Source organism: Heptranchias perlo, chromosome 1, assembly GCF_035084215.1.
Source record: "Heptranchias perlo isolate sHepPer1 chromosome 1, sHepPer1.hap1, whole genome shotgun sequence".
NCBI lineage: Eukaryota > Metazoa > Chordata > Chondrichthyes > Hexanchiformes > Hexanchidae > Heptranchias > Heptranchias perlo.
The window spans coordinates 102,407,549-102,435,396 of record NC_090325.1 but is presented as its reverse complement, the minus strand read 5'-3'; the positions used below and the strand labels follow the sequence as shown (position 1 = coordinate 102,435,396).

Here is a 27,848-nt window from a genome sequence, read left to right as displayed (position 1 = left end):
AAACATTTCAGGATTTGCCTTTTGTTATCTTCAGTACGTAAAGATTGCTTGGGTACTATTCTTGTCTCCGACATTTCAAATACAATGTCTAAATGTTAAAGCTACAAGAATTTTTAAAAATCATACTGAATTTATTAAAGAGACAAAATGTAGGAAGCAGAATTGCTTTCAGAATTTAGTAAACAAATCTCATCAACTAGAATAATCTCTATTTTTACATAATGCAAGTTAACAGCACTGGTCTGTGAGGAGAATATTTGCTTAGCTTCATAAGTTGCATTAGTTTTGATGCAGAAAACAGTCATTCATCTGCTTTCTCTTGTTTACTAATTTTAACCAATGCAAAAAAAAAAGAGTATAATACTTAGCAAATTAAAATTAAAAACCAAATTAAAACAGCACTGAGAAATTCTAAAGTAGAAATAGAAGAAAACCCGGAGCTAGAAGTCACAAAAACAGACTGAATCAACTCAGTTATTGCCTAGGTTGATCAGGTCCTCAAGAATGACCATCGTTCTATTGGGTGAGGCATACTTAGAAGTACTTCATCAATAGAAGATGAAGCGAAGAGATCTTCAGAACCACAAAAAAAGACATAAAGGTTAAAAAGCTGCATGTTTTAAAGTCGGGCAGCTCAGGTGTAAGCACACAAGTTATATATACTTAGTTGTACAAGCACACAGAGATTTTGTTAATATGATTTTAGTGCTGCATCATTTCTGAAATTGAAGACTGTTCAATTACAATTGTAACCTAAAGCCTGATGCACCAGCTGGTAAGATACTCCCAGCACTTTGGTCGAAAGATTTTATTTAAAAAAAATAATTCTGACTGAACCATAGATTTTATATTGGATCGATACTGAAAAGCTCCTAACAGTTTTTTGAGAGATTAGCATGACAGCAATATAATGGGAAATGATCTTGTCTTCAAAAATGCTCATTGAAGCATTGATCTTTCCACAGGAATAATCAGTGATCGATATATTCAGGGTTTAATGTAGATCAGCACATTAGTGCCCGTAGTCGATATCCAGCCTGAAAATGCGTGTACCATGTTTCATACGCCTCTCCTAAGAATTCCCTGCTTGAGTATATTGCTAGTAATTTATATATTATTTCTCACATTTACTATTTATTTGTGATCTTTTTTTCTGTTCAATGTTCACTTTTGTAAGTAATGATGTACAACTGGAATTTGAGTAAGAATGGCCTGGAATGAATTGCTAGTCAGTTTTTTTTTCATCATCCTGTGTGGTATAGCACTTTGCCTGCATTAGGTGCCTCCCCGGATGACCTGGTCAAAATTTGAAACTTGTGAATCTGTGGTGAGAATCACTACAAACCCTACAACCATGGCACAAGATGTTGGCACAGCAACATGCTTTCTAAATATCTAGTTTGCATATCTCCAATTTATCAGAGTGGATAGAAGCAGCAGCTAATGGAAAGAGGCGAAAAGCAGGATAGATTGGCTCAGTGAAATGATGGTGCATTCTGTCGAAAAGACTTGATGTGATACTGGAGAATTCTTGTATCAACTTCATGCTATCAGCATCGTAAAATGCAGCGAGTCCTTTCTCGTAGTCGATGTATACCCCTACTTTTTCCAACTTTGAGGGTTTCATGCTGCAGTTGATATTTCTATCATTATGCCAAGCTAAAAGCTGGCTAGTCTTGAGTTCAATACACCAGGACTGTCTGTTTCTTCCAAGTTTTGTGGATTTGTGCTTTCCTTTCCGCTCTATGGATCCGTACGCAATTCCAACGCACCATTGTACGGCAGGCTTGACATCCACCTCCCAGTAATGCTTTCCTCTCATCAGACCTTTGGCAGCTAAGATGCTGTAGATCTTGTCAAATCGCAAAGGGCTCTCGGGAGTACTCAATGCCTCACTAGCTACGGATATGCTAGTTTGATCCTTTGAAACCAGCACATTTTTATGTGCTGATGCCCTGTCGAGGATAACTGGTGAATATTCTGGGGAGGAAGGAAAGAAGTTACAGTCAGCATTCCCAGAAAGAGGAGGCATCTGGTAAATTGCTTAAAAATAAGCCTCATCGTTTTCTGTATTTGAAGTAACTGGTGTGACATAATCCGTAGCAAATAAGTGTGCCTGTTGTAACAGTCCTTTCACAGTGTCTGATACTTTAATATTTGTAAAAGTAATGGTTAAAAAACTCAGCATTTTATTTGTGATGAATCTACCAGATAATCTGGGCATTACTTTTTGAGTGCTATACTGAATTAATTTGGCATTATCAAAATATGCTCATTTTAATAATATAATAGCTACAGTTTTATTTTAAGTTTCAGAGTGGAAAAATCTAGGGGCTGTGATATTCTGTCATTCCTTGGTTACATTTACTACGTCTTTATTTATCCATGCCTTTGTTACCTCTAGACTCGATTATTCTAATGCTCTCCTGGCTGGCCTCCCATCTTCCATCCTCCATAAACTTGAGCTCATCCAAAACTCTGCTGCCCGTATCCTAACTCGCACCAGGTTCCGTTCACCCATTACTCCTATGCTCGCTGACCTACATTGGCTCCTGGTCCAGCAATGCCTCGATTTTTAAAATTGTCATCCTTGTTTTCAAATCCGTCCATGGCCTTGCCCCTCCCTATCTCTGTGATCTCCTCCAGCTCTACAATCCTCTGAGATCTCTGTGCTCGTCCAATTCTTGCCTCTTGTGCATTCCCGATTTTAATCACTCCACCATTGGCGGCCATGTCTTCAGCTGCCTAGATCCTAAGCTCTGGAATTCCCTCTCTAAACCTCTCTGGCTCTCTACCTCTCTCTCCTCCTTTAAGATGCTCCTTAAAACCTACCTCTTTGACCAAGCTTTTGGTCACCTGTCCTAATATCTTCTTGTGTGGCTCGGTGTCAGATTTTGTTTGATAATCGCTCCTGTGAAGCGCCTTGGGACGTTTTACTACGTTAAAGGTCATGATGTGGAGATGCCGGTGATGGACTGGGGTGGACAAATGTAAGGAATCTTACAACACCAGGTTATAGTCCAACAATTTTATTTTAAAATCACAAGCTTTCGGAGATTATCCCCCTTCGTCAGGTGAATGAGTGAAAGGTTCTCAAATCGCATATCTTATATTGGCCAAGTTCCGCACCCATGAGGACGGCCTCAACCGGGATCTTGGGTTCATGTCACGCTACACGTAACCCCACCAGCAAAAAGGGAAAAAAAAGTTATGTGTTTTAATATTCTCTCTCTCTCACTGCCATTTGGGTTTCTTTCTTTCTGTCTGTGTAATTGACACAATGTATATCCAGTGTACTGGGACGTGCTGTTCTCCGTGACTGGCCTGTTTGAACAACAACGACGCCTTTTGATTGGTGTGATGCTGTCCCAGCCTAATATAAGATATGCGATTTGAGAACCTTTCACTCATTCACCTGACGAAGGGGATAATATCCGAAAGCTTGTGATTTTAAAATAAAATTGTTGGACTATAACCTGGTGTAAGATTCCTTACATACGTTAAAGGTGTTATATAAATGCAAGTTGTTGTTGTTGTTGTTTAAGATGTTAAACGTCTTTCGCGTTCCAGGGCCACTTGATGCAAATTCTTTGTAGATTTAAAGTTGAGGGAAATAAAATACTCCGATTTGCAGTCTGGTAAAAAGACACTAAATTTTTTTTTTTGTGCAAGATCAAGATAAAATACACAATGTTTGCAATATAAATCCTTGATCCTGTACTCCTGGGAAAACTGGTACCGAGAATTGATGTCAGCGCAATTGTAAAGTGCATGTGCATGAGAGAGGTCAATCTCGTTTTCTGTATGGAAATATAAAACAACCCTGATAAAGATTATATTATTACTGTGTTTTTTATTGCCACATTAATATTTTATGCTAAGCTTTTTGTTTATTAAAAAAATCAATTTATAAGAGCGTAAAAATTTTAGGATCAGGAAATGGCTATTAGGCGCAACACCCTGTGTCTTTCAGAAATCAACTCCACATTACCTATCTTCTCGCCTTATCGCTGCAGAATCATATGTAATTGTCCTTTGACCTTTAATGGGTAAATTATTGCACAGGCTGTTAGTTGTTGGGTGAGAAAGTTCCAGCTGACTTCCCTTACTCCTGATTTCCTCATTTTTAACTTGTCTTGTGGTGTTTGAATCTTTTGCCCTAAAGAATGAATGATTTGCCTTGATCAATTTTGTCAGATCCCTTCATAATCTTGAAAATTTAATAAGGCCACTGCAAAATCTTATTTTTGAAAGACAGTTTATGGAACACAGCAGTTTTCTTTTAGAATACTGTAGCCCATCATGCTAACACATTATGGTAACATTACCATTTGTACATATTGATAGCTCATTTACTAAATAGACAAACCATACAATCATTGTATCATAGTAGGTACAGCACAGGAGGAGGCCATTGTGCCTGTGCTGGCTCCTTGAAAGAGCTATCCAATTACTCCCATTCCTCTGCTCATGCCCCATAGCCCTGTAAATTTTTTCCCTTCAAGTATTTATCCAATTCCCTTTTGAAAGTTACTTTTGAATCTGCTTCCACCACTCTTTCAGGCAGTGCATTCCAGATCATTACAACTCGCTGCGTAAAGAAAAAAGTTTCCTTGGGTCGCTTCTGGCTCTTTTGCCAATCATCTTAAATCTGTGTCCTCTGGTTACCGACCCTTCTGCCACTGGAAGCAGTTTCTCCTTACTTACTGTCAAAACCATTCATGATTTTGAACACCTCCATCAAATCTCCCCTTAACCATCTCTGTTCTGAGGAGAACAACCCCAGCTTCTCCAGTCTCTCCACATAACCGAATTCCATCATCCCTGGCGCCATTCTAGTAAACCTTCTCTGCACCCTCTCTAAGGCCTTGACATCCTTCCCAAAATGTGGTGCCCAAAATTGAACACAATACTCCAGCTGAAGCCTAACCAGTGTTTTATAAAGGTTTAGCATAACTTCCTTGCTTTTGTACTCTATGGCTCTAATAAAGCCCAAGATCCCAGATGCTTTTTTAACAGCCTTCTCAACTTGTCCTGCCACCTTTTTGTATGTGCACCCCCTGGTCTCTGTTTCTGCACCCCCTTTAAAATTGTACCATTTCGTTTATATTGCCTCTCATTCTTCCTACCAAAATGCGTCACTTCACACTTTATTATAAAATGGCTACTACCTTCCATTTTTATTACAGAGTGCTGGAAATGTAACAGACACCCATGTTCACATCTGGTGTTGGCTGAATTGGCTCCCGGTTGTCCAATATGATCCCTGGAAAAATATTCTTTTTCTCTGTTCCTTCCAGCTCTCTTTACTGATTGATTAGGCTAACAAAATGTTTGAGCTGACTCACACATATGATAGATATGACCATAGAGAATACAAGCGGTGAAGGGTGTGTGAACAATTAAGATATAGTACACTGTACCTAATAAGAATGTCTTCCTTTGCAATTGTGAATATAGATTGGTTGAAATGTTCCGTATGAGCTTCGATAATTTCTGAAATCTGGCTTCATCCATTTTAATGGACTGTATTTCATTCTCAGTTTTCTTTGAATAACTTGGAAAAAGCATACATAGATTCCAGTTGACAATTTATCAGTGTTAAATTGAAACCATAATTGCTTTTAAATTCTCTTAAAACATGTTTCATCGTTTTTTTAAAAAAAGCTAATCTCCTGGCCACAATTGATGTGCATATATCTATCTATAACAAATTAAAAGTGCTTATTTCCTGTTTTTCTACTTCTGTCTCAATTTTGTCATGCCTGGGTGTAACAGAAAGAATTACTTTTAAATGGGAAATATACTTATTTTGCAGGCCTCCCAATGCTAGGCACTGTCATACACATCTTGATTACTGACTTACCCCAGTTGCCCCAAATACACACTGCCCACAGTCCTCCCAACCCTCTCTACTACCCAGTGCTGTACCTCAATACCCCAAATCCTCAATTATTTTCTCTGCCATATAATCACTACTCTCCAAAATACTCACTACCTCACATGCATCTCATTTCACCAGAACCGTAACTACTCCCACATCATCACAAAACCCACAACTCCTCCCAAACAAATCCTCTGACTTATTGTCACCAGCACTACACTAGGTCCACTTCCGTATACAACACTACATCATCTGTCTTCCCGTCAGCCAAACGAGGGAGATGCATGATGTTTTCTGTCTCAAATAAACCTATGCTTCACAAAAGCTGCTTGTAAAGTACTCACGTCAGCAGAACGTTTAAGTTTGTGCCTTTCATTGTTCTGAAAGAACACCGATATCTCTCTACCATCACTGAGAGATTCTCTTTATTTTGAATATATTTTACATTCAATAAAGAAAAAATGTTTTAAAAATGCATATTTAAAAATGCACGGTTAAGTTATGCATATTATTTATATACTCATCAAGTTGAGTATTTCAGTGCTGATGGTGAATAGAATATGATTTTTCAATTTTGTCAGTCAATATCAGTATCTAGTGCTTCCAGGTCAGGTATAGGTTGGCCAAATGTAGAGCCAAGCTCTCTTTGCTCTTCCCAAACAATTCCTCAAATGAGCAGTCTTTACTTCAACTGTGTGAATTTTTCCACTTCCCACATCAGCCATCCTTATTCATGTCTGAGAGAGATTGCCTATTAGTGATCAATTATGGGCAGTTTTGTACCATCAGCTGTGACCATTTGGTATTAAATTGAGATTGGCCAAATACATTTTATGGAGGACCTTTATAGCCAAAAGGTGGAGGAGAAGATTTAACTTTACAGATCATTACCCACTGATTATATGATAAACACTAAAGAGTTTCTATCTTCTTTAGTTTATCAGCTTGACAACTGACCAGTGTATCTGATATCAGTAAGTGGGTGTAAATCGAGCAAACCTTTGCTAGACCTCAGGATCAAACTCTGCTGACATGGGGCACTCTCCCATCTTCCAAGGCCCTCTGATTCCACTGGACAACCTTCAGCACCTCAGCTGTTACTCCTGCAACCCCTCTCCACAACTGACTCCAAACCTGGACCTTGGTACATTGATGCTCCAAGGCAACTCCACCCTGTCTAAAACTTGACTTTGTCCCACTGCAGGGCCTCAGACTTTAACTTTGTTACTTCTTCATATCGTCTCCTCTTTGTCCTCTGTTTACAACCACAACATGTTTTGTTTAATCTCTACCATGCCTATGTAGCCTGAATTCCTTTTGTGTTCATTCATGTGCACATTTTGGCTGCCACTCCAGAATAATTGTAAACAATTTTACAACACCAAGTTATAGTCCAGCAATTTTATTTTAAATTCACAAGCTTTCGGAGATTTTCTCCTTCCTCAGGACTATAACTTGGTGTTGTAAAATTGTTTACAATTGTCAACCCCAGTCCATCACCGGCATCTCCACATCATGACTCCAGAATAAGCCCATGGTTACCCTCTATGCCACTCTTGGCATTCTCTGAAGGGCTCATTGAAGCACCTATCACTGCCTCTTTGAGTAGCAACCCCAACTGCTCTTTGTTGACCTTCCCACCCAGCATACCTGCTGACGGTTAACCTCACCAACCTCCCTCCCATCCTGCTCACCCTACCCACCACTGATCTCTTGGACTCCCCCAGCGGATCAACAATCACTGTCCCTCTTTGGATTTCCCTCCATTCACTTGCAAATAAGACCCTTGCCACCCATAACCTCATTATGGATGATTTTATTAACATCCTGCCTCTGACTAAAACTTGGCTCATGGGTGGTGACACCTTGCCCCTTACTGAAGCCTCCCCGCATAGCTGCTGTTTCCATCATCTGCCCCACGCCGGCGACATTGACCTTATCAAGTCACACTTTGGTTTCTCCCTCCACTCCTCTGGCAATTTCTCCTCCTTCAAGCGCCATACCCTGTTCTATCTCACTTGCCTCTTCTTTAAAATCCTCATTGTTTACTACCTCCCAAACTCAATCCTGAGTTTCTCCCTGAGATATGCTTCCTTCTTTCCTCCCTCTGCCACTGCACTGAGCGACTTCTCATGTTTGAGGATTTCAGTCTCAAACTCAGCTCCCTTTGCTCTCTCCCCTTGGAAGTCACTGCCCTCCTCTTCTCCCTAAACCTATTCCTCCATATAAACTCTTCTACCCAAATTTATGGCCACCTGCTCAACCTTGCTGTCTCCCATGGCCTCTCCATTCCTGTGATCTAGTTCACTGACAAAGCCATCTTTGACCTCTTCCTTGTATGCCTCTCACCCACATCTCCCTAACCTCTACCAACCCTACTTCCTTCTGTGTTTGCCCCGGAAAGAAAAAACTGTTCCTCCAAATCGCTTACAACTGCATTTTTAAACTCCCAACTGCCTAGCCATTGGCCCTCCGTTCTCCACAGCATATCAACTGTTGATTTGCTCAACCACTCCCTCAACTACACCCCTGGTGCAGCCTCCATCTTTCAAGTACAAAGGGTGCTAATCATAGAATCATTGAATGGTACAGCACAGAAGGAGGCCATTCGGTCCATCGTGCCAGCTCTTTGAAAGAGCTATCCAATTAGTCCCATTCCCCTGCTCTTTCCCCAAAGCCCTGCAAATTTTTCCCATTCAAGTATTTATCCAGTTCCCTTTTGAAAGTTATTATTGAATCTGCTTCCATCACCCTTTTAGGCAGTGTATTTCAGATCATCATAACTCGCTGCGTAAAAAAAATTCTCCTCATCTCGCCTCTGGTTTTTTTTTCAATTACCTTAAATCTGTGTCCTCTGGTTACCAACCTTTCTACCACTGGATAAAGTGTCTCCTTATTTACTCCATCAAACCCTTCATGATTTTGAACACCTCTACTAAATCTCCCCTTAACCTTTTCTGCTCTGAGGAGAACAACCCCAACTTCTCTAGTCTCTCCACATAACTGAAGACCCACATCCCTGGCACCATTCTAGTAAATCTCCTCTGCACACTCTCTAAGGCCTTAACATCCTTCCTAAAGTGTGGTGCCCAGAATTGGACACAATACTCCATCTGGGGCCTAACCAATGATTTATAAAGATTTAGCATAACTTCCAACAATCAATAATAATACATCCATCACCAGATCGCACTGGTCTATATCAAACTCTGCTGGGTCTTGCTCTCTTTTCCCGTAGCTGCCCACTACTCTAGAATCATTCTGGGGAACAAAGATACTCCTTGGCTTCTTTTCTCCAGAACCAGCCATCTCCGTAAACCATTCTCACCCTCACCTCTAACAATAAGTGCAAGGAATTCATTGACATCTTTCGCACCAAGATCGGGACCATCCATTCAGCGGCCTGTGCTGCTTTCCCCTTGCCCAACAAGTCAAACCTCCTCTAGCTCCAACCTATTCTTGTCTCTCTCTAGATTATCTCCCTGCCCCCCCCCTCCCCCCCCCCCCCCCCCCCCCCAATCCCTATGCCACATCATTTCATCCATGAGACCCACCTGCTGCTCCCTTGACCCCATTCCCATGAAACTACTGACCACCCAACTTCCCTTCCTGGGCTCCATGCTAGCTGAAATTGTAAATAGTTCCCTCTTCTCCGGTACTGTCCTCCTCCCTTTCAAAACTTCTTTCATCACCTACCACCTCAAAAATCCCATCCTAGAACCCTCCACCTCCGACTCCTTTTAAGAGCTTCCTCGTTTGGTCACCGCTCCTAATATCTCCTCCTTTAGATCAGCATTTGGTTTTTTCTCTTAAAGGCTCTGTGAAGCATGTTGGGGTGTTTATCTATGCTAAAGGTGTTATATAAATGAAAGTTGTTGTTTTACCTGCTCTATAACTTGCCCACACTTGTTACTCCTTTCTCCTTAAGTTTTGGCAAAGGCTGCCTGGGGGTTGAAATGTCTGTTCAGCTTTTCCAAAGACTGTAAGAATTTTTGTTCCCCTATTCCGCCAAGTCCCTTTAAGTGGCCATATCGCTTTAAATTTCATCTGAATTACTAATAGGGTACCTCCCTGAGCATGTCCAAAGTCACACCTAGAGCTATGAATAATTATAATAGCGAGCTGACCACGAGAAATTGTGTGCAATCAACGCACCGCACCTCGTGAGATTTTCACTTATTTCTAGCCATTTGTGATTAAACTGTACATGGACTGGAAAACCTAGGCTTATGTGTTCACTGTCCACCTTACAGGACAACACAAATATGGATTTATCCAGGTCTTATAACTTGTTTTGTAATAGCTCAGTGTACCCAGTGACTTTTAATGCATCAATTTGATATTTGACTGTCAAAATGGTGGATTGGCACAGCTTTAAAATATATTAGTTGATCTTCTGTAGCATTGCATATGGCAATCAAGATCAAGTGCAGTATTCAGATCCAGGTCCAGTAGGATTAGAGGTGGGTAGGATAATTAGTCCAAGGGGGGAGAGGGAGAAAGAGAAGGGGAGGAGGAGAATGGGGGAGGGTGTAGAGGAGGGGACGGGGAGGTGGAGGAGAAAGATGGGGACGGGGGAACAAAGGCAGGGGAACTACCTCACACAAATGTTAAAGATCTGACTTGTAATCAAGCTATTGCTTTGCTGAAACGTTGATTATTGCAGAGCCACCTGTGGTGGGGTGTGATATGGCTTGGATACTTATAAATGTAATGTGAATAAGCATATGTTGTCCTATTAAAAACAACAATTACGGCGTCACCTACAGGCATAACAGGTACTGCACAGAATTATGTGATCCACATTAATAATTAACGTTCCTGATGAATGCTGAAACTAGAAGTTGTGAATTAATAAATATTTCAATCAGTAACATTTTAAAAAACAGGCTAAATGTGGAACCTTACCAGTATTCAGTAAGTTTGATATCCTGCAAAGAAAAAACAAAGATATAGAAATGTTGAAATACATTTTTATAACATGTAGTCTATAGTGTACTTAATTTTCCCCTGGGGAAGAAAAAGCTGAATGTGGGAAATGACCAGAATATGTTTAGGGAGGTGCACCTCTGTCCAGCAGTCTTCTGTTATGAAGGGATTAAATTTGTGGAGCTTGTATGGGGTGGGATATGTGATCTTACACTGGCCAGACTGTATTTTGCTTTCTTAACTGATTGCCTAGGTCTAACCCCAAACTTCCCTCAGGTTTTCTGTCCCGTTTTAGGTTGTGAAGGTGAGCATGTTGCACAGGGTGGGGATGCTTCTATAGGAATCTCTTGGGGAATGTAGGAAAAGTTCTGGGGATGGGGGTGGGGGGTTAGCTAAAACTGAAATCTGCTTAATATTGCAGGGTTCTTGCAGTAGTACTTCATCTGGGGATACAGGAATGGACACGCTGGGAATGATGAACTTCGCCAGCTAACTGGTGAAAGGGCATAATCTGGCCCTCATGGAGGAGCCGGCCTAATCTGGTGATCCCTTTCTTATGCGAGGCTCTGAATCCACATATAGGTTGGTGAGTTTCAGTGTGACATGTACACCAAGTTATCCAAAAGCCATACCCTAACTATGGGAGAGGACTTCTATATTTGTGTGGGGATATCCTACTTGAGGGACATGCCTTATGGTTTAGAATATTTGAGTTTGTAACTGGCAAGTCGTCCAAATTCTTTGATGCTTTGAAAGATGGTCAGTAAGAATAGCAGCAGTATGTTATCGTCACACGGAGACTTTGGATTCATTCTGTCTTGCACGTGTTCAACTTCTATAGTAAAGCACTAACAAACTCTGAATTGTATGTGCGGTCTTTCGTTTTATTAGCTGGGCAGTGTATATATTTATGTTGGCTGAAAAACGTATGTCTTTGGTCTTTGTTCAGTGAGATACATAAGACATTGCTGTGCAAGACACTTAATGAACTTAAACAAGGAACTTTCATTTTGACCAAATGACTCATAGTTTAATGTAGTTTCCTATTTATTTAGACATTACAATAGTGATTAAAATATTGAGTTACTAACATAATTCATTGGAGCACCCTTATGAAGGATAAGGAGAAGCACAAGAAAAACATCAAAAATGGGACCTACTTGAGCTTGAGCTTGACTTGACTGCACTTTGCTTTCTTCTTGGTCAATGACTTTTTGTGTTGCTTTGATGGATTTATTTATTTGATCTAAGTTGTTGGTCCATTCCTTGATGATCTTTTGGAGTTTTCCCAAAGCAACCCTCTTGTCAACTTCAATGAGTTCCAGGGTGGCTTTTTCATCACTGTTCAGGATTTTTCTTATTGTTTCATATTGGTTGGAAATCCGTTCTATGAGGTGTTCTGCTGAGCTCTGCACAATGACAGGAATGTTAGTTAGAAACACCAAAATAGAAAGAAGGGTAAATAATGAACCACAATATAATCAGATTCAGAAGGGTTAAGGGTGCAATTATACTGCAGCTAAAGGTCTGTGATTGGTAGCTGCAGTCTGAGTTTCAGCTGGGCAGTACTCTGCTTACATTGCCTAGGTGAAGCTTGACTTCTACTGCCTGGGAGAGCGCTTTGTGCATGTGTGCTGACATGCACGCGCAGAGCTTGTCTCCCAGCAGTCAACTTTTAAATGCTTAGGAAGTTCGGGCAACAGCGACCAATTCCCTAAACATTAAAATTAATTCTAGATAGGTTTAAAAAGTGCTCATGGTATCCAGGGTTACCCACCCCAGGCACTTTATACACCTGGTTTGACACCACACTGGATTTACACTGTATTCAGTGCCAGAAACAACAGGAGATTCCGTCCTCCAGGAATTTTCGCTCCAGTGTCAGATCCGGCTTTGACTCCAGATTTTGATGTTAGTGCAAAGCAGAAACTGGTTCGCAACAACACAGAAGTTATAGTGTAAATACATTCTTTGGATCTTTTACGAACTATTCTAATACCTGTCGAATACAATCCAATTAGGATAAGTGTAAATAACTCTTATGAGGGCGAAGATGGAGTGTGTGTTAAATGGGACAGTAGTACAGTCTGCTGAACGGGAAAAAAAGATTCTGGGGTTAAAGCGGGCAAATCTAAAGCTACTTTTATATTGGTGCTGTTTCAGTTGGATTCCAGGAGCCTGGTTTCCAGAACCCAAATTAAAAAGCACTAATATAAAAGCTGTTTATGAAACTGCCAGCACATTGCTTAGCTGCAGTAAAGAAGATCTTGAATTGTATTAACTTAGCGATAGAGTACAAATCAAATCAGGTTGTACTGTCCCTGTACAGGTGTTGGTCAGACCCCATCAGGAATACTGCATGCAGTTCTGGCCACCTAATCACAGGAAGATATTGGTCTGGATTTTGCTGTGAAAATAATGGTGAGGCTAACAGCGCTCACTGTTACTTATTTGCAAATCGGACAGTAACTTCCGGTGAGCGCACATGTGCAGTTAGACGTGGAAATCCGGAAGCTGCTGTCCAAGATGCGCTGTCCCTCCATAAGCTGTGCGAAAACGGCATCTCGCCGTCTGGCTCCCCATCCAAATGTATTGAACGGTGTGAAGTTCCTGTACTGACGTCGTAGATACAGACCAAACTCATCACAAAAAGTTAGGGTTTGTCCATTCCAGTCTAAGCACCCTTTTAACGGCGTGCTAAGTCTTAATTACTGCCAAACAACCTCTCTAGTACTGAAAATTAACTTTTACAAGTGTGGTCTCATTCCTTCAGCTTTTAATTATTATTGGCAGTATATATATATAAAAAAACATTTTTTTAACTTTTTCTTTCTGTCGCGTTTATCTCTCTCCTCTTAATCCAATCTTTCTTTCTCTCTCTTTATTTCACTTTCTGTACTTGATTTGACATTGAATTCACTATTCTAACTTACACTTCCTGGTTCAGACTCTGTGCTGCTCATTTATGATTTTTCAATCTGATTGGTTAAGGAGATCCCAGATGCCCTGTAGAGGGCACCACGCGGTTTGGATCTCGAATTCACAGTAACTCGCAGAGCAAAACTCCATAGAAAGTCTATGGGCGAGTGAAAGTCCAACCAACGGCTAGTGCCATTCGTTCGTCGCTCACAGCAAAATCCGGCCCAACATTGTTCATCAAAGGGTACAGAATTAAGTAACAAAGATGATTCAGGGTATTAGAAGTGTAAGTTTGAAGTGTAAAAGGTTAAGAAGACCGGGTTTGTTTCCTTAGGAAAGAGGAGACTTTGAGATGATCTAATTGTAGTTTTCAAGATTATAAAGGAATTGACAAAATTGGTCGAGACAAATTGTTCAAGTGACATAAAATTAGAAGGTTAGGAGTAAGAAGAGAAGTTAGGTGGACTTTTTCAACCACTGGGTAATGGAGTTGTGGAGTAAGTTACCTGGGAGGACTATTGTAGTGGATAGCATAAATGGATTCAAGATGTAATTGGATGCATCCTTGGAGAGAGAAGAGATTGACAGATATGATGAAAAGACAGGGTTAATCTCTGAAAAAGAGACAGACTAATTAGACCTAATGGTGTTTTCATGTACTTACATTTTTTGTGTTTTAAGTAGATGCACTAACTAACACAGGAATAATAGTAGAAAAGGAGAGTTTGTATTTTGTTTTCCATATTTGTTCATTATATGAATCCAGCAACACTGATGGATATAGTTTTACTGTTGGGTTGTATTACTTACCTGCAAGGATTGGACTTTGTTCTATTGGCACCACCTTGGAGTTATTAGGGTTGGCCTTTGTCTCAGTAGTACTGCACTATAATTATTGGGATTGGTCTTTTGTCTCCGTGGTACCGTGCTGAAGTTACTGGAATTGACCTTTGTCCCATTGGTGCTTCACTGGGATTTGTCTTTGCACCATTGCTGTCACACTGAAGTTATCCAGGTCGACCTTTGCTCCAGTGTACCAGTGGAGTTTTGGGGACTGGTCTTTAGCCCCATACTCCTACACTGGAGGTATCAAGGGTTGACTTTTCTCTCAGTGGTACTACACTTGAATTACAGTGGCTGTTTTTATAGTTCAATGATGCCACACCTAAGCTTGTGAATTTAAAATAAAATTGCTGGACTATAACTTGGTGTTGTAAAATTGTTTACAATTGCCACACCTAGGTAAGGCTTCTTTTTATCATTTAATAATTTATCATAATCGCTGCCTATCAAAGGTTGCCATACAGCTCACATACTCTAGATTTCTCTTGTGATAAATGGATAGACTAAATGTGTGTGGCAGATTTTTGATTTTGAAATAGTGTTACTGCAGATTTTTTTGGAATCATTTTGATTAAAATGGATCAGTTACAATTTTGGTTAATATTTTTCAGTGCTGTTAAGCCTCCACTGGTGGGTTGCTTGCCTACTAGTAGTTTTATAAGTATGCATAATATCTATGTGCTCTTACTGTAAGAACAGTGTCCCTGTTCTTCAGGGACTGGAGGTGTGCTTCTATTTTATCTCTTTTAGTACAGAGATCTTGAAGGGACTGCTTTGGAGTCACCTGTAAAATACATGAAATGAAAATTGAATTATTCAGTAATTAATCAACCTAAATACATTTACCTTTTTGTGCTTGAAAAAAGTTTGAATTAATGGTTAATTTTATATTAAATGACTTCAAATTAAAAGTAGTAGAATCTACTTGACTCGTCTGATCAAAAATGTACCAAACATTTCCATTTATTGCACCGTCGAATATCAGGCCAGGTCCACACTGCTGAGCTAATGGTCAATTTTGCAATACTGCATTTCACTTATAATAAGTATACCAGGGTAGGGCTGCCCAATCTTTTGGAGCAAAGGACTTGACCCCATGCCATAACCATATGATTAAAACACTTTGGGGTCAAGTAAAATCCCAATTAACCACCATGTCCAATGTAGTCACATTCTTTCCGAATGAGCACTCGCCTATTGATTGAATAAAAATTTGCACACACCTTCAGGATGCCAGATTTGTATGCAAGATCTGAGCTTTATATTTACAACAAAACATATTTACATTTAATGAAAAACTATTTGTTGCACAACACTATCGGCCAGTCTCTCAATGCAGGATCTGGGCTTGCTTATGTCTCACCAGATGTTTCATTCGTGGTGCCACCTTTGTTGTGCACGACTGAAGGACATCCTGCAGATGTTCATCAGTGAGCCTTGAGCACAAGTGGAACTGCTGCAGATTAATTTCTGAAAATGTTTGTTCACACACAATGCTGCTTAATAGTGCAGCATAAACTGGTCTTGACATTGCAGACCTTCAAACTCCCACCCCTTCAAACTTGCTCTTCAACCGGTAATTACATTGGAGTTCAAGTAGTTTCATTTTAATATCCAGTGGGGCATTCTCAACGTTGACTGTGAAAAGATTTCCAAACACCTGTCACACTGCCGATCTGCTGTGGAAGTCTTACTTGTGGCTGGTAAACTCGTGTACCACATTTCACACCCTTAATGTGTAACAGCCGCAGTCAGTAGGCTTGTGCAGTTCTTTCTGAATTGCAGCGCATGAAGGGAATTGCTACTAATGCCACAAGCTAGCTGACTTATGAACAGGCGGAGCTTACTTTCAAAAGCATGCGCATGGCTAAACAGTTCTCAACTCAATAAGCCACTTGAAGCCTCTAATTGAGGTTATTTAAGAGAAGTCTAATAGAAATGCATCAGCGTAGAGTTCTGGCAGAGGTCTTTTCTTCTGTTCTATAAAGAGATGCTTTTCATGATGTGGCCCAAATAACTGATGAGTATTGCGCTATGGCTGAGGCAGCCTATATCATCGTGGCACAGCAAGTCCTTGTATAATTCATCTACAACAATAGATTTTGAAACTGGTGGTAGATCTTGATGAAATGAAGTTGATTGCCTTGACCCTATCTACATCTGGCTGCAGATTGACCACTCTGCAATTGACCAGAGCCATTTGGTATACAATGCAGTGCTAACGGATGAGTTGGCCCAATACACCGGCAACATAAATGGTAAACAATATATTCAATGTTGTATCCACTTTTTAAAAATTTGTTCATGGGATGTGGGCGTCGCTGGCAAGGCCAGCATTTATTGCCCATCCCTAATTGCCCTTGAGAAGGTGGTGGTGAGCCACCTTCTTGAACCGCTGCGTCCGTGTGGTGTAGGTTCTCCCACAGTGCTGTTAGGTAGGGAGTTCCAGGATTTTGGCACAGCGACGATGAAGGAATGGCGATATATTTCCAAGTCAGGATGGTGTGTGACTTGAGGGGAATATGCAGGTGCCTGCTGCCCTTGTTCTTCTAGGTGGTAGAGGTCGTGGGTTTGGGAGGTGCTGTCGAAGAAGCCTTGGCGAGTTGCTGCAGTGCATCCTGTAGATGGTACACACTGCAGCCACGGTGCGCGGTGGTGAAGGGAATGAATGTTTAGGGTGGTGGATGGGGGTGCCAATCAAGCGGGCTGCTTTGTCCTGAATGGTGTCGAGCTTCTTGAGTGTCGTTGGAGCTGCACTCATCCAGGCAAGTGGAGAGTATTCCACTCCTGACTTGTGCCTTGTAGATGGTGGAAAGGCTTTGGGGAGTCAGGAGGTGAGTCACTCGCCGCAGAATATCCAGCCACTGACCTGCTTTTGTAGCCACAGTATTTATGTGGCTGTTCCAGTTAAGTTTCTGGTCATTGGTGATCCCCAGGATGTTGATGATCGGGGATTCGGCGATGGTAATGCCGTTGAATGTCAAGGGGAGGTGGTTAGACTCTCTCTTGTTGGAGATGGTCATTGCCTGGCACTTGTCTGGCGCGAATGTTACTTGCTAATTATCAGCCCAAGCCTGGATGTTGTCCAGGACTTGCTGCTTGCAGGCACGGACTGCTTCGTTACCTGAGAGGTAGCGAATGGAACTGAACACTGTGCAGTTATCAGCGAACATCCCCATTTCTGACCTTATGATGGAGGGAAGGTCATTGATGAAGCAGCTGAGATGGTTGGGCCTAGGACACTGCCCTGAGGAACTCCTGCAGCAATGTCCTGGGGCTGAGATGATTGGCCTCCAATGGTAGCACAGAAAACAGCAAAAGACAGTACATACTTTCATTGGTCATCTTCCTGACAAAGGTCTTGACTCCATGTCTCTTCCCAAGCATAGCTGCAGCGTCATAAATGGCCAGGCCAATACACTTGCCTCATGACAATATTAAGTGTGCAACCATCCTTTCTGGGTGCAGGAGATCAGATTCTGCCAACAAAGCAATTTCCGTTAGTAGAAATGCAATGAATTAATTTTCAACGTGGAAATTATAAACACATTTTGATTTATTTATACCTTTTTGTGCTTCCCTGCATGCTCTCCAAAGTAGCAAGTTCTTCGATCGCATTGAAGAAGTAGTCAACTCCTCTCATAAAAGAGATGCACAGCTAGACGGTGTCCATGTTGTCAGTGCTTTCAGGCTGGCTATACCACACAAAATTCTGAGCCTTTTTAATCAGTTGTGTTGTGACATTCTTAGACAGTTCCTGCCCCAAGTTGTCCTCTTAACACCATACAGCACATGACACAAAGACCCTTGCTGCTGTGTTCTGGAAAGATACGACCCTCAAAAATGTATTTTTTCCTTTTCTTGGTGTCCCTACCTGCCATTTAAATCTAACAAGATAGCTTTAAAAAATGGAAGTAGGTAATTTGGGGGCTTTTGTAATGTAGCAAAATTATTTTTTTTCAGTGCTGAGAGATTTACAATGCACAGTGAATAAATCAGCCATTCAAATTTTGTATTTTGTAACATGCAAACTTGGAACCACTCATAACTCGTTACCAGCACATAAGATTCACATTTGTATTCTGTGATTATTGCATTTTGCTTCATTAGCATTCTCATGATTCACACAAGAAATTTAAACATGTAGAAAACTTTTTAGGTTTCCTCATGACCTGACTCCCCAAAGCCTTTCCACCATCTATAAGGCACAAGTCAGGAGTGTGATTGAATACTCTCCACTTGCCTGGATGAGTGCAGCTCCAACAACACTCAAGAAGCTCGACACCATCCAGGACAAGCAGCCCGCTTGATTGGCACCCCATCCACCACCCTAAACATTCACTCCCTTCACCACTGGTGCACCGTGGCTGCAGTGTGTACCATCTACAGGATGCACTGCAGCAACTCGCCAAGGCTTCTTCGACAGCTCCTCCCAAACCCGCGACCTCTACCACCTAGAAGGACAAGAACAGCAGGCACATGGGAACAACACCACCTGCACGTTCCCCTCCAAGTCACACACCATCCCGACTTGGAAATATATCGCCGTTCCTTCATTGTCGCTGGGTCAAAATCCTGGAACTCCCTTCCTAACAGCATTGTGGGAGAACCGTCACCACACTGACTGCAGCGGTTCAAGAAGGCGGCTCACCACCACCTTCTCAAGGGCAATTAGGGATGGGCAATAAATGCCTGCCTCGCCAGCGATGCCCACATCCCATGAACGAATAAAAAAAATGTGACTCAAACTTTTAGACAAAATATTTCCAAAAGTCACAGGGTTTTATTGCGTTGGCAACAATGTTCATTGTTCCCATTTTACATCTGTGGACTAAAAATCCAAGTGCCCTCCCCTATCCACACACACAGAATCTGTACCTCACTTACCTTTTTGCTCTCGACGTCCTGCTATCTATCTGCTCTCTATGGTCCACTGCACCGAGCTATTCATTTTTCTGCCTTTTTGTTTATCTCTGCTACCATTGCCACTCTTGCTGGACCTGTTGACATTGCCACAATCTATCTATCATTAGCCACTAGGTCTGATGTGACGTTTACAGCTTCCCTAGTAATATTGGGCGCTTGCTAAGGATGGCTCAGGGGACATTACTCTTTTCACATCATTTTTGTATCAGATATTCTGCAATTTGCAGCAGTCATTTCTTGGAAGCTTCAGCCTCTTTAAACATCCCAGGGCTGGAGAACTGGTAGAGACCGTTTCCTGATTGGTGCAAAACGCCCGCTTCGTCAGTGATGTGAATTGACCAATCGGAACAGAAGGAGATAGGAAAAAGTACGAATGAGAAGATAGTTCTGTGCAAGAGTTCTCTTTGCACAGATCTAGAGGTCTCCTGCCTGCCTATCTAGTTGTTTGGGGAATGTGTGTGACCAGTAGTGACCTAGAAGGAAAAAAGAATATGGAAGGGGAAAAGGGCCATGTTGTTTTATAAATATATTTTTTTTAAAAACCTTTCAATCTGTGATGCATTTCTTTATCCCCTCCCATGTCAAGGTAGCTTGCTATCCAATATGTAGGATTATCATTGGCTAAAATAAAATAAAAGTTTACGGGGGTTAATTTGCAGAAGAGTGTTCCAATCTTCTCTCACCCTTTGCGTGTAGAAGTGTTTCCTAACTTCACTCCTGCACGTCTTGGCTCTAAATGTTAGGCTATGTCCCCGCGTCTTAGCATTCAAGTATAGGAGACCTCCCGAAGCAGTTACAAATGCATCATCAGCCAGAAGCAATAATCCAGCCACTAACCTGTAAATCCTGCATGGTCCCTTTAAATAGAGCTGGTGGGGGTCCTCCAGGCACTCTAAGACATGTTTAGATGGTCGTGGTTAAGACTGCATTGAGTTGAGCATTAAGTTCCAAAATGGTGTCTATCACTTTAAATTAGTGTTGCACACTGATTGTATCCATTTTCTCCTTTACATGCTGCCGGCATTCGGTATTTGCGCATGCGCTACTACCTATACCAAGATGGCGTCCGGCGCACATCACACTAGAAACGTGTGTGTGCAGCCAAGACGCCATCTTGACACTTCAAGAGGCCGCATAGCGCTGAAACTACAGGCGCTACATAGCCCAACTTCTAGCCCGACATCTTCAAAATAATGTGTTTTAAAATTCTGCTGTTTTTTTGCTAATATTTGTGGAAATGTTTAAAAATTTATTTCCGGATAGTGCGTGATTTGAAGATGAAGTGCTCAGTAATTGTTGTTGGGTGATTTAAAAATATTATACAGTTTTTACCATGTGAGCTGGTGTTCACTGAGGTGTGGCAAGTTCAGTAGTAAAAAAAAAACTTTCTTGGTACGTCCCAAAGTGCTTCACATCAAATGAATGACTTTTTGAAATGCAGCCATTGTTGTTACGTCGGCAAACATAGCAGCCAATTTACACGCAGCAAGTAAATGAGATGAATGACCAGATAATTAGTTTTTAGTTGTGTTGCTTGTGGGAGGAATGCTGTCAAGATACTGAGATAATTCCTCTTCAAACAATGCCTTGGGATCTTTATGTCCATCTCAATAGGCAGATGGAGCCTTGATTTAATGTCTCATCTGAAAGACACTGCCTCCAATAATGCAACAGTCCCTTAGTATGTACTGATTCAGTGTTCATATCCTGGAATGGGGATTGAACCTACAACCTTCTGACTGAGGTGAGAGTAGTAAGAACTATTTCAGTGATGCAGAATAAATTTTGCTTACCAGTGGTTAGTAATATAGAAAATTGCTGCTTGTGCCAGTATCTGATATGATATGCTCAACCGACTTTTTTTCAAATATTTTTTTGTTTTGAAAAGAACGACAAAATATTAATGCCCCAGGACATCGCTGCAGGAGTTACTCCGGGCAGCATCCTTAGGCCCAACTATCTTCAGCTGCTTCATCAATTATCTTCCCTCCATCATAAGGTCAGAAGTGGGGCTGTTTGCTGATGATTGCACAGTGTTCACCTCCATTCCTCAGATAATGAAGTAGTCCATGTCTGCATGCAGCAAGATCTGGACTGTGTCCAGGCTTAAGCTGATAAGTGGCAACTAACATTTGGGCCACACAAGTGCCAGGCAATGACCATCTACACCAAGACAGAGTCTAACCTTGACATTCAATGGCATTACCATTGCCGAATCTCCCACCATCAACATCCTGGGGGGTCACCGTTGATCAGAAACTCAACTGGACCAACCTCATAAATGGTTTGGGTACTACAGCAGGTCAGAGGCTGCGTTTTTTGTAGTGAGTGGCTCACCTCCTGACTATCCAAAGTCTCTCCACCATCTACAAGGCACAAGTCAGGAGTGTGATGGAATACTCTCCACTTGCCTGGATGAGTGCAGCTCCAACAACACTCAAGAAGCTCAACACCGTCCAGGCCACTTGATCGGCAGCCCATCCACCACCTTAAACATCTACTCCCTCCACTACCGGCACACCATGGTTGTACTATTTACAGGATGCACTGCAGCAACCCTCCGAGGCTTCTTCGACAGCACCTCCCAAACCCGCGACCTCTACCACCTAGTAGGACAAGGGCAGCAAGTACATGGGAACACCATCACCTCCAAGTTTCCCTCCAAATCACACACCATCCCGACTTGGACATATATCGCCACTATAGAATCATAGAAAGTTACAGCACAGAAGGAGGCCATCGTGTCCATATGGCTGAAAAAGAGCTGTCCAGCTTAATCCCACTTTCTAGCACTTGGTCCGTAGCCCTGTAGGTTACGGAACTTCAAGTGCACATCCAAGTACTATTTAAATGAGTTGAGGGTTTCTGCCTCTACCACCCTTTCAGGCAGTGAGTTCCAGACCCCCACCACCCTCTGGGTGAAAAATATTCTCCTCAGCTCCCCTCTAATCCTTCTACCAATGACTTTAAATCTATGCCCCCTGGTCACTGACCCCTCTGGTAAGGGAAATAGGTCCTTACTATCCACTCTATCTAGGGGCGTCATAATTTTATACACCTCAATTAAATCTCCTTTGTTCCAAAGAAAACAACCCCAGCCTATCCTTGTAAATCTCCTCTGTACCCACTCTAGTGCAATCACATCTTTCCTGTTGATCAGGACTGTATGCAGTACTCAAGCTGTGGCCTAACCAATGTTTTATACAGTTCTAACATAGCCTCCCTGTTCTTACACTATCCAGTACAGAACAGTCTGCTTGATCAGCACCCTGTCCATAGCTTAAACATCTTCTCCCTCCACCACCAGTGTACCATGGCTGCAGTGAGTACTATCTACTGGATGCACTGCAGCAAGTCACCAAAGTTTCTTCAGCAGCATCTCCCAAACCTGCAACCTCCCCCACCTAGAAGGACTCGGGCAGCAGGTGCATGGGAACACCATCCCCTTCAAGTCACACACCATCCTAACTTGGACATATATCGGCATTCTTTCATCATCGCTGGATCAAAATCCTGGATCTCCCTCCCTAACAGCAGTATGGGAGTACCTTCACCACACAGACTGCAGCAGTGACAGAAGGATGTCCACCATCGCCTTCTGCATTCTGTCCTTTTCAGCGATGCCCATAATCTCAAGAATAAGAAAAATTAATGTGATAAAAGGTTTTGAAGTTGAAATCATAGCAGTTTCTGTTTTTTGCAGAATTTTAATGGCTACAAAGGGAGTTCATTAGTTTCTATTTACATTTACCAGTGTTACATGTCTGCACTAGTCAGCATGTGTGTTTGACAGTATTAATTTGGTTAGAATTTCCTGTGTCTGGACATGCTTTTGGAAGAGGTATAAAATTTTTAAATCTACGTGTCGACTCCTGTGATGTTGCAAACGGGGAGACAAGATCAAGTGTCCTATTCAGGTGAAGCAGGGTTAGGGGACAGGGAATAATTGGACCAGAATATGCAGATGTAATTCAGTCCCCATTTTAAAGTCATAACATTCTGTCCTTTATTTTTATATAACACTTAGATAAATTAATGTATTATCACAGAGATTTAAAGAAGCAATATCATTTGTTGGACTACCTGTGCATTAAACATTTTCATCAATCTGATCCCTATGAGGTTCATTACTGAGTTATCTCCAGCTGAGTGCTCTCTGCTGAGTCTGGGAGCTGAAGAGACAGGTTTCCCTGGAGGACAGAATTTAAACTGAAGCTGCAGCTTACAGCCATCTCGACTGCACATATCGACATTAAATGAAGACGAGACTGGGCTAGACTTGATGTCTCCCACTATTGATCAGCCTGCCAATGCTCATTGTTCAGGTTCATACAGTCAATCACTATGTATCCAAACAGCTAGGGAAAAATAGATAAGTCAATAATTTGGGTAACTGTAATAATTTCAGTGTTGTGCTACATTAAATTATACTAATTTGGCCTGGGAACTGATGTGCACACAAATAAATAGATATATGCAGGGCATTGCAACGGTCCATTTGATTAATAGGGCCATACAGATAACTTGCATTTAAATAAATAGTTGGCACCTGTAGTCCAATTGGGGCAATAGAATCTCGTCAGCCTTCCCTGATTTGCACTCTTCCCCCCTACCCTGCACGAACATTGAACACTTCAGTAGCGTACTCCAGCTAGCAACCACTGAGAACTAACAAGTGCATTTCAGCCACAACAGATTGATTCAAGTAGCATGCAGCCCTCAGACTTGACCTTGAAGTATTATGAAGCAGAATAGCAAACACACCCAAAGAGCATTTTTCACCCCACTCCCATTTTTTCATGGAGGTGTTGGTACACACTGCAGTCTGGTTTCCTGGGTGCTGGAAGCACTTCCTGCGTCTTTACCTGTGACCATTTGTCATGTCTGAACCTAGACTGTAAGTTTCAGTCGGCTATTTGATCGTGGAGGGCACCAAAGAAGAAACAAATTCTTTTCACACACTGAGATCACAAAATAACAACCGGGAGCGGAATCCTGGCTATATTTTCTTTTTATTTCTTTTTCCCAGCCCTGGAACTCTGCGTTCAATTGCAGCGTGAGAACTGCTGCTTGGCTGAGACGAGCTAATTCATTACAAATAAGAATCAAGCCTGGGATCTTCTAGTCTGTGTGGCTACACCAGGTGCCTTTAAACACCCAGACTTCATTTCTGACACCACATTTTAAATAGTAGCTGCTCAATCACATTCCAGCTCTAACAAAAGAGAGCATTTATTTTACACATTGGGCTCCATATTAGCAGGATGGCGGGTTCGCGGCGGGGGGGGGTCCATTGGGCGCGTGGGTCACGCGCCCGGTGAAATCAGTCTGCCCCGCGTGCGATCGCAGCCGAATTGGATCCACTTACCTGGTCTTCCGGGTTCCCCGCTGCTGAGCTGGGCGGACTGCACATGCGCAGTAAGGTCTGTCAGCTGGAGGAGCTCTATTTAAAGGGGCAGTCCTCCACTGACTGATGCTGCAAGAAACAGGAAAAATTACAGCATGGAGCAGCCCAGGGGGAAGGCTGCTCCCAGGTTTAATGATGCCTCACTCCAGGTATCATTGGATGGGGTGAGGAGGAGGGGGAGGACAGAGATCTTCCCCCCGGCGGGCGGGAGGAAGCGGCCTGCCTCTGCCACCAAGAAGGCCTGGCTTGAGATGGCAGAGGAGGTCACCTGCACCACCAACATATCGTCCACCTGCATACAGTGTAGGAGGCACTTCAGTGACCTAAGTAGGTCAGCCAAAGTGAGTACACTTGCTCATTCCCCTATACTCCGTCTGCCACATCACCGTCCCCACCCCACATCTCCTTCTGCACTGCCAACACTACTCTGTCACATCACCCCTCACACCCACTCAAACCTCAGCCTCATCTTACCTGAACTTATTCACCTCGTCAGTACTCATCCTGCCACTACCACTCAACCCAATCCTCATACAGTCTCATGGCTCTATCTCACACTCACTCTCTCATGTATCTCTTTCACGGTCAGCCTCACTCAACCTGCCACTACCTGTGCTGCAGCCACAGGGCATACATCACATATGTGCAGTAGGAAGCGTAAGGCAAACGTGTTGTGAGCATGAAGGGGATGCACAAGGGTGTTTGAGGATTTGTCATGGTTTTTACTTATATTTGATTTCTGACCAACTCACATTACATATTATATTGGCACCACTACTGCCACGTCTTTGCGAATCTTGTCTGGTTTGTACAATAATGCCCTTTCCTGAGGATCACAATGAGGCTGCAGATGTCCATGACTACATGTCGAGTGACTCTGAGCCTCCGTGTGCACTGCTGCTCAGAGAGGTCCAGGAAGCTGAGCCTTGGTCTGTGGACCCTGTGGCGAGGGTAGTGCCCTCTGCGAAGCATCTCTCTCTGCGGTTGCCCTCCCTCCTGCTGTGCAGGTGGATGTGTCACAGCACTGTGTTGTGGAGCTCCACGTGTCAGAGGTGGACGGCCTGGCCGGCGAGGCTGGTGATGCTGTTCGCCCTCCGAGGAGGTCATGGCTGCAGCTACGGCGGCTCCCATCCAGAAGATGTACATCTGAGGGGGTCCGCAAGGTAGGTACATGTGTCTGGACACCGGGGTAAGTGTGCAAGTTGGTGAATTTGATTGTTAGGAGGAGGGTGGTGGAGGCCAAACTTTGTCCAAAGTGACAGAGTGGCCTCCTGCAATGAGTGAGGGTCTCCCCTCCCCCCCCACCCCACCTGTCAAATGGACCTTTGCAGCTGCCACAGGCTGATAGCTGCAACACGTCCATTTCAACTGGGAGTGCTTCCCCCAGTACAGGAAACAGTCCCAGTTGTTTCTAAAATTCCACCCCTCTTGAAATATTCCCTTAATCAGGTCTGTTAATGATCTGAAATAACAGAATAAATACTGTTAAGTGGCACCCCGCCGGCTTTAATTGCCTGCGGGAGTCCCACATGCAGGGGCTGCGTGCGCACGTCAGCGCGTCTGTGGAGAACCCGGAAGTGGGCGGGTTGGAGCCGGGCCACATCACCGCCCCCACACCACATCCGCCAGGAATGCACCCGATAGCGGGTGCTAATATCGAGCCCATTGTGTCTGATTGTGCACATATGAGCACAGAACTAGTCCTGTCCAGATCTTTCTCACAATATAGCTGTAAGTTGGTGCAACTCCACTTCCATGTCAGTTAACAGCTTAAAACAGGTGTTCTAAAGCAAATATTCCTCCACTTCATATTTATGCAAAGAATTAAGGAAAATGTATAATGTCACATGTACAAAATACAGTACTGCATTTATAATAGAAAACACTACTTGTGTGTTTGGTGTGTGATCGCCATAAGATTTTTGTTCCTGCAATAATTTAAAGTGGCACTTGTTCTCTTTTGAATTTGGCAAGCCTCCTGTTTACAAACAACGTGACACAGTAAAATAAATCTCACTAACATCAACGCATCACTTGCATGTGACATCATGTCAAAAATTATGCACTTTTTTCACTCTTCCAAAAAATCTTTCACTTTTTCATGAAGATAATGCCTCTTGAAAAATAAATTTACTTGACTGTTTCTGCATCACTTGAACAAAAGCAGAGCAAAAATGACAGTTATTGACAAAGGGATATAAAGAGTTGCTGTGGGTTTCATTACTACCCACCCTACGAAACAGGGATCTTTTCAGAGGAGACAGTACCTGTGGTAATAGCTGCTCTGTGCTCCTTTCTGCTACATTCCAGGATATTGCTGAGCTTGTGGATTTGTTCAGTTTTTTGTCACTCGAGTCTTGGTGGCTCAGTAGTTGCGAATGGACTGGAGGCCCACTCCTTTCCTTTTGCACCTTGGTTGCACGTGTGTCAGCATCCAGTTCCGCAGTAACTTTTGAACAGATAGCATGTTGCTGTTGTGCAGGATTAGAAGAAAAGAGCTCTGCGTTTTCTGCCATTGGTACCAGACTAAGTGCAGGGGAACAAATGAAAACCTGCAGAATTTGAATAGAAAGAAAGTAAACACTCGCAGCTACTGTTGGACTGGTTTGTGTATGAGGTGTGGCAGAATAAGCAAATCTAACTTCACTCTATTTCTTTGTAATGTCTTTCTTCAGGGTCTGTATCTTAATTCTTTATCAGCAGTTTACTGAATAAATATGACCTGCATTTGTGTTCGATAATTTAGTTGTATATGTGTGTTTTCCACCCCTTCCCTAAAGAATACATTACCCCTTGGTAAAAGTGGACTGATCCAAATTGAACCCTTCAGGTGTCAGGTGACTGGCAACATATTTGCTGGAACATAATTCCATGCAATTGAAAGAATGTTCTAGCATAAATACTGTGACGTCAGAGTAAAGAGTGAGACCAATTATGATT

At 42.4% G+C, this 27,848-nt stretch overlaps 2 protein-coding genes across 4 annotated transcripts in view; one reads left to right on the top strand and one right to left on the bottom strand.

Moving 5' to 3' along the window:
* zcchc4 (zinc finger, CCHC domain containing 4) overlaps positions 1-27,848 on the top strand; it is an 85,156-nt gene that overhangs the window by 21,228 nt on the left and 36,080 nt on the right. The window lies entirely within an intron of this gene.
* Positions 250-27,533, bottom strand: si:dkey-219e21.4 (nuclear factor 7, brain). Its single transcript, XM_067989141.1, has 6 exons — positions 27,176-27,533; positions 15,264-15,359; positions 11,974-12,222; positions 10,793-10,815; positions 5,424-5,557; positions 250-1,980 (listed from the first exon to the last, which is right to left on the bottom strand). The coding sequence occupies exons 1-6, from the start codon at positions 27,422-27,424 to the stop codon at positions 1,388-1,390; spliced, it is 1,344 nt and encodes a 447-aa protein (XP_067845242.1). The 5' UTR covers positions 27,425-27,533; the 3' UTR covers positions 250-1,387.

What these genes read in the sequence shown, in the direction of transcription:
- si:dkey-219e21.4 (XM_067989141.1), bottom strand. Translation starts at nt 27,424, where the DNA reads ATGGCAGAAAACGCAGAGCTCTTTTCTTCTAATCCTGCACAACAGCAA. An exon ending in CAAGTCAAGCTCAAGCTCAA is followed by an intron (nt 10,816 to 11,973) that starts GTAGGTCCCATT and finishes TTTTCTTTGCAG; the next exon opens with GATATCAAACTTACTGAATA. An exon ending in AAGGAAGACATTCTTATTAG is followed by an intron (nt 1,981 to 5,423) that starts GTACAGTGTACT and finishes CTTCCTCCCCAG; the next exon opens with AATATTCACCAGTTATCCTC.